Source organism: Elephantulus edwardii, unplaced genomic scaffold, assembly GCF_000299155.1.
Source record: "Elephantulus edwardii isolate Elephantulus edwardi_28Jun2011 unplaced genomic scaffold, EleEdw1.0 scaffold00068, whole genome shotgun sequence".
NCBI lineage: Eukaryota > Metazoa > Chordata > Mammalia > Macroscelidea > Macroscelididae > Elephantulus > Elephantulus edwardii.
In genome coordinates, this window is record NW_006399818.1 from 15185720 (window position 1) to 15196767 (window position 11048).

The 11048-nt window shown below is 41.5% G+C and overlaps 1 protein-coding gene across 1 annotated transcript in view; it reads left to right on the forward strand.

Moving 5' to 3' along the window:
- The first annotated feature begins 581 nt into the window (after window positions 1-581).
- The window catches only part of LOC102859696 (thioredoxin reductase 1, cytoplasmic-like), a 50371-nt gene continuing 39904 nt past the window's right edge, over window positions 582-11048 (forward strand). Inside the window, exons 1-3 of the mRNA XM_006888555.1 lie at window positions 582-699; window positions 4985-5057; window positions 6030-6149. Of these exons, the coding sequence (XP_006888617.1) occupies window positions 613-699; window positions 4985-5057; window positions 6030-6149 (280 nt within the window). The 5' untranslated portion in view covers window positions 582-612. The remainder of the gene's footprint in view (window positions 700-4984; window positions 5058-6029; window positions 6150-11048) is intronic.

The following is an 11048-nucleotide window of genomic DNA, read 5'->3' on the forward strand; positions in this document are numbered from 1 at the left end:
ATTGAGTTTTTTTAGCTGGGCCTGTGTTTACCAGGCTGCTCCCTTAGTCTGCGAATCTTTTATCTTCTCATTTTTATACCTCTCTGACTAGAAAGGTGATTGATAGAATATATAGATCTATAAAAAAGTAGAAGAGAATATTTTTAAGAAGTAATTAAAAATGTAGTTTAAAAATTTCAGGGGGGGGGAGGACTGAATTTAATCTTAAACTGAATTTATGGAGCTGTCAGAATCTTATGTGGAAAAATATAAATGAGCACTTAAGAGTAGTGCATTCAAAGGATGCCCAACTGTTTGCACTGGTGATATCCTTTAAGGCAACCAATATTTTTCCTTTAAAAACTTCCTTTTTTTTTCTTCTAGGAAAGATTTCTTTGCACTGCTTTTTATTTGATAGACTTTTTCCAAAAGTTTTTTATTACCTCCCACTGCAACTCAGCGCCCTTAAATAGCATTTGCCCACTTCTGCCTCACTTCAGTCAGCGTAACTTTTTCAGTGGCCATCAGTGTTGATGCACCAAGACATTGCTGCGTTGATGTTAAAGTATGTTCCCTCCTGTTGTTCTTCTTCTTTAGGTTTATCAGAAGGGGACACTTCACAAGCCATCAAGAATGAATGGCTCTGAGAACCTTCCGGAGTCCTATGACTATGACCTTATCATCATCGGAGGTGGCTCTGGAGGGCTGGCAGCAGCTAAGGCAAGGCTCTGTCGTGTTGTGTTGACTTGGTGGAATATTCACATCCCTGGTACTGAATTTGTCATTCTCTGGGATTACTTAATCCACTACTAATCTATTTGGTGATTACTTAATCCACTACTAATCCATTTTGCATGTGAACTTGGACGGACATGTTAAAGAATCTGCTTGAAAGTCTTCTTTCAAAACCGAAGCATGGTGTGTTCTTTAGATAAAAAGTTGTAGGCCCCATTTTTTGGAATGCATTTCCATCAACTTGAAGTTTGAGTTACTTTTTTATAGTAGAGGTATTGCAAGGAAGTACTGACCTGGAATTGAAGATGCTTCTTTATTTATAATATTTTTCCACATCATCCATTTGCCTATTTACAACTAATTTCAACTCAATGGAAGAAATGGCGAGAAGTGGAATACTTTTAATGTTTGTTTATTAAAAATGCCTTCCTTCCTCTGTGTATGAGGAGAACACCCTCTGGCCTCATGACCTGAGGCTGACAGGGAAGAAGTGGCATAAATAGTTAGGAGTAAAGCAGGAGCCCTGGTCATGCTCAGCTAGAGGGTTGATGGTTTGAACCAACCAACTGCTCTGTAAGAAGAAGATAATGAAGTCTGTTTCCAATGAAGATGAAAGATAACAACAGGCAGACACAGTGCTGTGAGTCACTTTCAGCTCTTGGGCTCCCTCCCTGCGGTTTACAGTGCTGTAAATCTAACAGGGACGAACATGACCGCCTATTCTCCTCAGGAGCAACTGGTGTGTTCTAACTGCAGACCTTTCGGTTAGCAGCCCGGCACTTAGCTTGCTGTACTACCAGGGCCACTTGCATAAAGATGATGGCTTTGGAGACCCTGCCCGGTCAGTAGCTTGGTGTGGGTCTAGCAGTGATGTTCTTGAGCCTGAATCCGAGATACACTTTCCATCCATGAGCCCTTTTCTGAGCTTGTCACAAACTCAAAACAACTAAAGATCTGTATGTGGAAGAATCACTATTGGATGGTTACCAGCGACGAGGAGGAGGAGAGTGAAAGTTAGTAGGTAACAGGCACATAGTAAGATGGGTGAAAGGAAAGGCAGAATCCGATAAGGGATGATTAGGACAGTGTCACTGAAGGGGGGAAGGCACACAGAAGTATGAGGAGGACAGTCAATAGAAGGGTGTGTGTGTCATAGCAACCCTATGAACAAAAGATCTCAACTTTGTTCTATCTGGTGCTGTCCTCACACACAGACAAGCAAGACAGACAGACATGGATAGGTAAAAAGAACTGTACCCTTGACTACACAGAGGTTTGGCAGATGCTGTTTCTACATTTGTATTTGTTGTTGTTGTTATAGACAGTCAAATTGAAACCAACTCATACGTGACCCTCCAGCAGGTTTTCAAAGGTTGGACATTTAAAAGGGGAGGACACTGCCTGTATTTTCCCCCCACAGTATCTGGTATATATGAGGGTAAACCTTCAGGCTGGTAGCACATCTCCTTACCACTGGGCCACCAGAGCACTCTACATTCCCATCCATGTATTCTAGAGATGTATCCGTGTGTGTGCTGCAGAGTCAGCAGGAGCCAGTGCTTTGTAAATTTCTAAATCATAACCAAAGGCCCTGACGGAATGACGTGCTGGTTCTGGAGAGCCTTGAGCCCATAGCCGCAGGGAACATCAGAGTCAGTTGGCTTAAAAGACCACAGAGATCAAGCTTCTGTGTATTACTTTGGTGAGTAGCAATGGGGGTGTTGAAAGCTTGTGAGCACCGGCCTTAATTTAGGTGCAGCTATTGATATCTCCCTATCTGAAACAAAGGAGAGGGAAGAAAAACAAAGATTTACTGAAACAATTAGTCTAAAGGATTAAAGCACCACACGATCCTCAACTTCCATAGCCCCAGACCAGAAGAACTAGGTGTTGCCAGTTACTGCCAATAAAGATCTGAATAGAGTACAGGGAAGTGTGGAGTATTATTAAAAAATATGAAAAGGGCTAAGCTTAGAGATCTGATAGAGACTGAAGAAGCCCTTAAAACTATGGCCCTCAATTACCCTTTGACCCTGGAAAAAAATTCACCTCATGACTCAGCTTTCAGCCAAACAAGGAAGAAGTCTGTAAGATGTCCAGTAACACTAGGGCCACAGTCACTCCTTAGAATAATCAGTACAAGTTCAGAAGAGGGTAGAAGGATTAATGGAAATGAGAAGTACAGGCGGGAAGTAGGAAACGTACAGTTACATTGTGGTGGTGAGGTTAGGTGCCTTCGAGTAAGACTCAAAGGCCCATAGTGACCCTATGAACAAAGATCTCAACTTTGTTCTATCCGGTGCTGTCCTCACACTTCCTGACACACTACAGCCCATTGCGGCAGTCACTGCATCAATCTACCAGGTTGAGGGTCTTCCTCACCCTCCACTCTTCCCAGCACCATGTCCTTCTCCTGGGAATAGCCCCTCCTAGCACCATGCCTAAAGTATGTGAATTAAGGCCTCATCATCATCCTTGCCTCCAAAGAGCACTCTGGCTGCACCCTTTCCAAGATATATTTGTTCTTTTGGCAGTCCATGGGATGTTCGGTATTCTTCAGCACCACCACAGCTCAAAGATCGATTGTATTTTCTGTCATTCTTATTCACTGTCCAGCTCTCAGATGCACAGCAAGTGATCAGAAAGACTATGGCCTGACTCAGATGCACCTTAGTCCTCAAACTGACATCGTTGTTGTTATGTGCCGTTGAGTCGCTTGTGACTCATAACGACCCTATGTGTACTGACATCATTACTCTTCAGTAATTTGGAGAGGTCCCTAACTGTGGATTTTCCCGATGCAATGTGTCCGCTTATTTCCTGACTGCTAGTACTAATATGACTGCTGGTCTTACAATATTTAGAAATGGTAATATACATGAACCATTCATATATGCAAATAAAAATTGTATGCATGGTTGAATGAAAAAGTCTTTGTAAACTTATAGTCAAGTTACAATAGAAATGAATGAATTTAAAAAAGATGAAGCAGTTATATATAGTGCCTTAAGCTCTGTGAATCAGTAAATGCCCATTCAAATGAAGCTGTGTAAATTTGGAGCAACCCAGAGCAAAAGTCACTGGTCATTTGCTGAAAGCGACTGAGCACTAACATGTTAAATTTAACTACTGTAATGGGCTTTCAAACAACCTTGGGAGTCTAATTGCTAATACACAGAATTTATTCTCTGAGAAAGATAAAGTATATTCTGTGAAATAACGTCTTCATTATTCCCTCTGAAAAGGATTAAGAACCTGTTAGATATTGTTAACTTTTCCCTGAGCTCCTCACAGAAAAATGTTAGGAAGTTCGCTAATTTTAGAATCAAAGGCTTGTCCATACTCTGCTTATAAATGAAATTAGATCGAAGTTATATTTTTTAAAAATATTACATTATAGGTGTAGACTGTAAACTATTGACAGGATAATACTACTTACCACGTGCTTGAAAAATGGCTTACTCTATTACTACCCCTTACCCTATTATTTGATTAGAACCGTATGGAAAGGAAGGAAGCGCTGGAAATGCAGTCCATAGAGCATTGTGCTACTGGCCCAAAGCTGGTAGTGTGAACCCACTAGCAGCTGCTCTGAGGGAGAAAGTTGGGTGGTCTCTGCAATCTGTAGCCTTAGAACCCTGCTGGAGGCTCAGCTAAGAGTCGTTTCCAACGTAATGGCAATGAGCGGAATCTGCAAAGGGATTCTAAGAAGTTCTGGTGGCATTGTGGTTAAGGCATTGGGCTGCTAACTAAAGGTTGGTCATTTGAACCCACTAGCGATTTGGCACAGGATAGAGCAGGGTTTAGGGCTGTTGTACATAGGGTCGCTATGAGTCTCAAACGACTCGACGGCACATAACAGCCACTCCATGGGAGGAGGAGGAAGTAGTCTTCTTTCAAAAAGATTTATAGCCTTGGAAACCCTGGGGGTGGGGGTGGGGGGTGCAGTTCTCCTGTCCTGACCGGTCAAACTAGGCTTGAAGACTGTAGGGATATAAGGGAGGATTCTAGAATTTCCAGCAGATTCTGAAAATTTTGCAGCAGTAAATTTGTGTGTTTAAGCTGCTTTTTATGATCTGACTCTCTTTTCCTTATTCTGGAGTTGGACAGCACCTTGACTTGTGAAATTCCCAGACAATAACAACTGGCTATGCTATAGCTGTTGTAATGCGTTAGCAGTGGCGTGGGCGTTTAACCAGTCCTTTCTGATCTATCTTGTTAGCCTTTCCAGGGAGTTTTAACATACTAAATACAATCAATTGTTTTCCAGGAGGCAGCCAAGTATGACAAGAAGGTGATGGTCCTGGATTTTGTCACCCCGACCCCTCTTGGAACTAGATGGGGTAAGCTTTTAAAGTATTTTAGATGCGAACTTGTAATAAAGCAGGATTTTAATTCGTCTTAAGTCCTTCTGAAAACTTAGAGGTTTTTTTTTAAATTAAACTTAAAAAACATTCTTTTTTCAACTGATGTAAGTAGACTCAGGATCCATTTGAAATCAACTCATGTTCAAAAATACTGACAATTTTGGTACTGAGTTAAGATTGTAAAAACCTGATCCACAAACTTTTATGATAAATAAAGCTAAGTATTTTTAGTACTCGACTATTCTTTGAAAGTTTATCTAGTATTACTTGAAAGTTTGATAAGTTTTTATCTGTAAAGTCATTATTGACACATACAGCAAGTTCCTTGAGAATAGTGGTGGGAGTGATATGTCTGGTTTAAGAGGTGACTGGGGATGATTTCTCAGCGTCCAGGCAGAGAAATTAGAATAACTGTAGGTTCATGCTTGAACACCACAGATTACCCTGCACTCTTCCTCATATTCATTTGTTGTGCCCTTTTACCCCCACCAGACTCCTACGTTTAATTCTAATGGGACCATTCTGTCCCCATACTGAAATCTTAAGTTCAAGGAAGCTAAAATCTTTTGGTTGAAAATCAAATGTAAGTCATCTACTATCAGAGAATACCTTTTACTAATGTAACACATTACGTTTTATGTGTATTTTTAGCTACTGCAGTGCAGCCTTGTCTCCTTTATCTGTTCTGTACACATCGGCAACTTATTTGTTTAGAATCTTGGTAGTGTGTGAAAATTATGGAAATCTCCTTTTGTTTTATGATGCTGTCAGCTGTATTTTGAATACAAGGTTCTCTCTGAACTTAAGAAATGCTGAGGCATTAAAAATAGACTTAAGTCAATACTATCATCCACATTAAGGAAATAAATTTTGCCTCTTTGAATGATTATAGTCGTTGACCTTTTTCTCTGAAGGATGGTGATAAAGTTTTTTTTCTTTACATTGTAGGTCTCGGAGGAACATGCGTGAATGTGGGCTGCATACCAAAGAAGCTGATGCACCAGGCAGCTTTGCTGGGACAAGCCCTCCAGGACTCTCGCAACTATGGGTGGAAAGTCGAGGACACAGGTATGAGGGGATTGCACTGTGGCCTTGTATTATCTGTTCTTAGGAGGCTAGTGAATGGGGAGCTCTGGTGAAAGGAAGGCATGACAACCTCCTCCTGTAGGATTAACTGCCTCTGGAAACCAGCTATGGGTCGGTTACAACTCTCAGTACACAATAACAGCAGTTATTTGCAATTGCTTGCAAGTTTTTGTTAAATTTCAAGAATAATTACAGCTGTAACTATCCTGCTAGACTCTACGGTCCACAACAAAGAGCTACCAGAGTTCCCTATTTTATAGCATACATAGGGTTTGTATGTGACTTCTATTGTTGTCGCCAACTCTGTATACCTTTCAGTATAGTAAGACTGGGTATGGTACTTGCTTTCTTTAATGTTGCTGTTGTATACTGTAGAGTCGTAGTAGGAAACTAGAATTTCATACAATCAAGTCCCTTTGAAGTCCCTTTGATTATATGGTCTGTGGTATTGTTGTTGTTGTTGTTGTTATGTGCCACCGAGTCATTTCCGACTCATAGCGACCCTATGCACAACAGCTCTAAACCCTGCTCTATCCTGCGCCAACCGCACCGCCTCTGACACACCCATCCCGATTACCCCAGTCACCGAATCAATCCATCTCATAGAGGGTCTTCCCCTCCTGCACTGTCCCTCCACCCTCCCAAGCATGATGTCCCTCTCCAAGGACCCGTCCCTCCTGGCAACATGTCCAAAGTATGTCAGACGAAGGGTACTGAATGTACCCTGGACTGCCAGGAAAACAAACAGATCCATCTTGGAGAGGATTAAACCAAGCTGCTCCTTGGAGGCAAGGATTCTGGGGTCTGTGGTAACTAAGTGTTAATTACTTTTGCATTCTTTTGAAATGGTTGGATTTTTCTTCCTCTGAAGCAGTCTGTTTTATGAGTTAACTTTTTAAGGGAAGGGAACTTAGCCTTTGTTGGGTTAAAATATTTTTAGTACAAAATAACACCCCCATGATACATCTTCAAGGATATGAACATGTACAGCCAAGCACAATCAATAAGAGTACATCTAAATTCCAAAATCAATCTCCATAATAGTCTATGTGTTTCCTACTGCCAAAGGGGCCCTTTAGAGTAGTGAGAGAAGATCTTCACCCTGAAACCCACAGCGTCCCTTTTCAGCAGGAAGTAGCTAAGAGAATACGCCATCCCCTTTTCCTTATGACTCAGGGTGAAGTCTCTCTCAGGGAGGAGTGATAGGGAATGGCAAAGGACACACTGACAAAGAAGATTAAGCAGAACTGGCTTTGACAAGCACTGTGGCATTTGGACAAGAACAAACTGGGAGGAGGGTAGAGAGAATAGTGCAACAATGAATGAATGGAAACCCGAAATCTCTGTAAATGTTTATGAAAATTAATAAAATATAGAAAAAAAAGAAGTTAAAAAAATATTTTTAGTACAAAATAAACTTAATTATCTGATAGGAGACTGAAATGAGGGCCTAGCACAGCTTCCGGGGCCATTAATGATGGGCCCTACTCTGTCACTGAGAATGAAACGCCAGCTCCTGGGTTTTAAGATCAGGGTAGGGAGAACATGTGAAGGATGTTCAAACCAACTACCCAGCCAGGAGTTAGGGTATTAAAAATCAAGGCAAAACTATCTGCTTTGAAAAGTTTTCTCCTCATACTAGTCATTGTTGATTGATGCTTTTGCTTCTCATTAAGATCAGAAGCACTGTAGATCCGGAGTCTCGGAGAATGAAGATACTTAAGGTCTTTGTTTCCCTAAACCTTTGCATGACTGCGTTCTGCTTATGACCTTTGGAGCATTGAAGCTGGTACTGAGAGGTCGTACTTGATCATTCAGTGGTGCTATAAATAGAAGGGGAAGAGACTTGTCATCTTTCTCCCGCAGAGTGACAGATTGAAATCACCAAAGAAGCCTGATCTCTTGGTTTGCAGCCCAGCGCTCTACAGTCAGTGCCACCAGAGCTCATGACAGCAGTTGTTATTGTGTGCCACTAAGTGGGAACTGACCCAGAGCTGACCCTCCAGCCAGTTTTCAGAGGCAGGAACTTACTCGGGAGATAACCCGTTCTTCTCCTGCAGAGGTGGATTCCAGCCGTGTGCCTTTGGGATTGCAGCACAGCTTCTCAACACTAGGCCACTAAAGCTCCCTCCTACAACAGGTTGTGTTGTGGCTGAGGACTGTAGAGTTAGAATTGACCCTTGGATGACCTGCCGGCGACTTTTCAGAGGCAGTTAATTGCCTGTGTGGAGATTGCACATCCTTCTCCTGCAGAGCAGCTGGTGGCCTCAAACCGTGTGCCTTTGGGATTGCACCTTAGCTTCTTGCTAAGAAGCTCCCTCCTTCTTGCCAGAGCTTCCTCCTCCAGGTAGCTACATGATAGCCTCAATGGCTACTCCTCTGTGGGGTCAGTACTCCAGGAGCTTCCCTGGGGCAGGCCCTTGGAGAGCTCTGTGGGACTCAGGTGTGGCCTCCTCACAGTGCTTTCTAGGAAAGAAGGGCAAGTTACCTCTGTAGTACTAAGGCCATACTCCAATTTCTCCTTTTTGCTTTTGGGAGGAAAATTTAAGAAGCACTCATTTTCTTGTACTTAACCCCCTTCCGCAGATCTGTACTATTTTCAGTAGGACCGTCCTCTCTGAGCTACCTCGTAATCAGTTTCCTTCTTTATATCCCCATCCTGCCCCACTCAAGTGTCTGCTGTGGTAGCTAGACCAGGGTTTCTCATTCACTACCCATGTTAATGAGGATTAAATCCAGTGATGTGGTGAAAGTCCTTGCCACTTAACCAGTGTTAGCTTCTCTCCTTTCTCCTGGACTTAGATCTTTTCGTTCATGACCAGAATTTCATAAATTGGAGTGGGCTCTGCTAAGCCTTTTCCTGGTTGTTTGTTTAAAAGTTTAACTTTCACTGGTATTACAGGAACTTGTATATTTGAACCAAGCCAGCTCTCTGAAAGAAAAATGACATGTGATAGCATTCTGAAAAAGTCTGGAATTTCACTGTTGGAAAAAGCCAGATTGTTCCAAACAGATTTTGGCTGATGGAGCTTTCTGACTTGTATGTGTTCTCTTCTCTTCATGAGTGTTACTAGCCCTTAAAGTTGATAGTTAACTGTGCTCAAGACTCCAACGGAAAGTTCTGATTTAGCCATCTAAGGTCTTAAGTTCTTTCAAGTCGAGTATGACTCCTAGCAATCCTATGAACAGAAGATCTGAACCCTGTTCTATAACTATCATTTTCAAAGGCATGCTGTTTAGGAAGTGGATGCCAGTCCTGTTCCAAGCCTGTCTTAATCTGGAGCTCTACCAAACACCCCAACCATGGTTAACAATTACAGCATTTGACACACCAGTGGCACAGCGTTCAGCATCACAGCAACACTGAGCTATCTCAGTATAGCAAACTGACAGACCAGTGCTGTACCACTTAGAAGAATGTTCTCAAAAACAACACCAGGCCCACTCACCAGTTCCTGATTGACTTAAACAAGAGGCTTCCATATAAGGTCTGATACTCATATTTGTGTGTAGTACTCTCGCAGATGGTAGCCCTTAACTACCAACTTAAGAAAAATTTATTAGAAACGTGAGAAAATACACGTAGTGGGTTTTTCAAATCTTAAGATAAACATTCAAGTTAGTAAGTTGAAGTCAGGAAATACAGGCCTCAGCAGAATATGAATTTTATTACCAGGGGCAACTAATTATCACCTAGATATCAAGTAGATGGTAAAATATTCCTTGTTGAATTTTTCCAGAAATAGAATTTCCTATAGCTGTCACGTGGCAGTAATAAGCTAATGTTTTTGTTCAACTTGTAAAGTTGGGAGTTCGAACCCACCTGACACTACCATGGAAGAATTCAAGCTCATTGCTGTCAAAGTTCAGAGTAGCTCCTAGCTGATCCTCCAGCAGGTTTATAGAGACAGTAAATTGCACGGAGGAGCTGGTGGATTCAACCACGTGCCTAAGATTACAGACAACAAAACTCTGTGGAGCACTTCTGCCTTGTAACACATGAAGTCACCATGTGTCAGAATTTACCTGTTAGGTAAACAGAAGTGCATAAAATCACAACAGTTAGTAGTCAATACCAGCATAAACACAAAAATGTCATTTGGGTTTTGAAACTGGAACCAAATCAAAGTTAGCCGGTTTCTCTATTCTTAACTAGAGATCAGAAAACATCAACAGAGGAAGTATGGCTAATGTGAGTGAGAACAAAAACTTCCCAAAGCAAATATTTTTGCCTTGCTTTTTAATAGTTACTAAGCTATTTCAAAAAACTTACATTTATCCTAACTACCAGCTTGAAGAACTATTCCTTCAAATATTCTCTCCATCCCTAATCACCACTTAGGGAATCATAGTCCCTCCTTTTTTAAAAAAATTGTAATTTGAGTGAAAATGTATAAATAGAATTAAAATTTTTACTTACCCATTCATAAACATTTTGCTCTTTAACATGAATTTCAGTAACTACAGTGTAATAGCACTTCTGCTTCTTCCTTGTGATTCAGATTTATTAATCCTTCTATACCTCTCTGTCTTCCCAGTCTTTAGTGATAGCGTGTTCATCAACCCTTCATTGTGTGTTGCTTTTTCTTTCACCCATCTTAGCACGCTTCTCTTAGCCTCAGCAAGATGCATTGACACTGTGACTTAACAGTGGGCTTGAACGTAGATGATACGGTGAGGATAGTGCAGGATAGAACAAGGTTCTGATCTGTTGTTCATAGGGTCACAGTGAGTAACAGTCGTCTTAGTGACACCTACTAGCAGCAACATTATCTACTTACTGATTTTTTACTCTGCTCTACTCCACTTCTCATCCCTGGTAACCATCCAAGAATAGTTCTATGGTGTATGGACCTCTTTTAAGTAATGATCTCTCTCTCT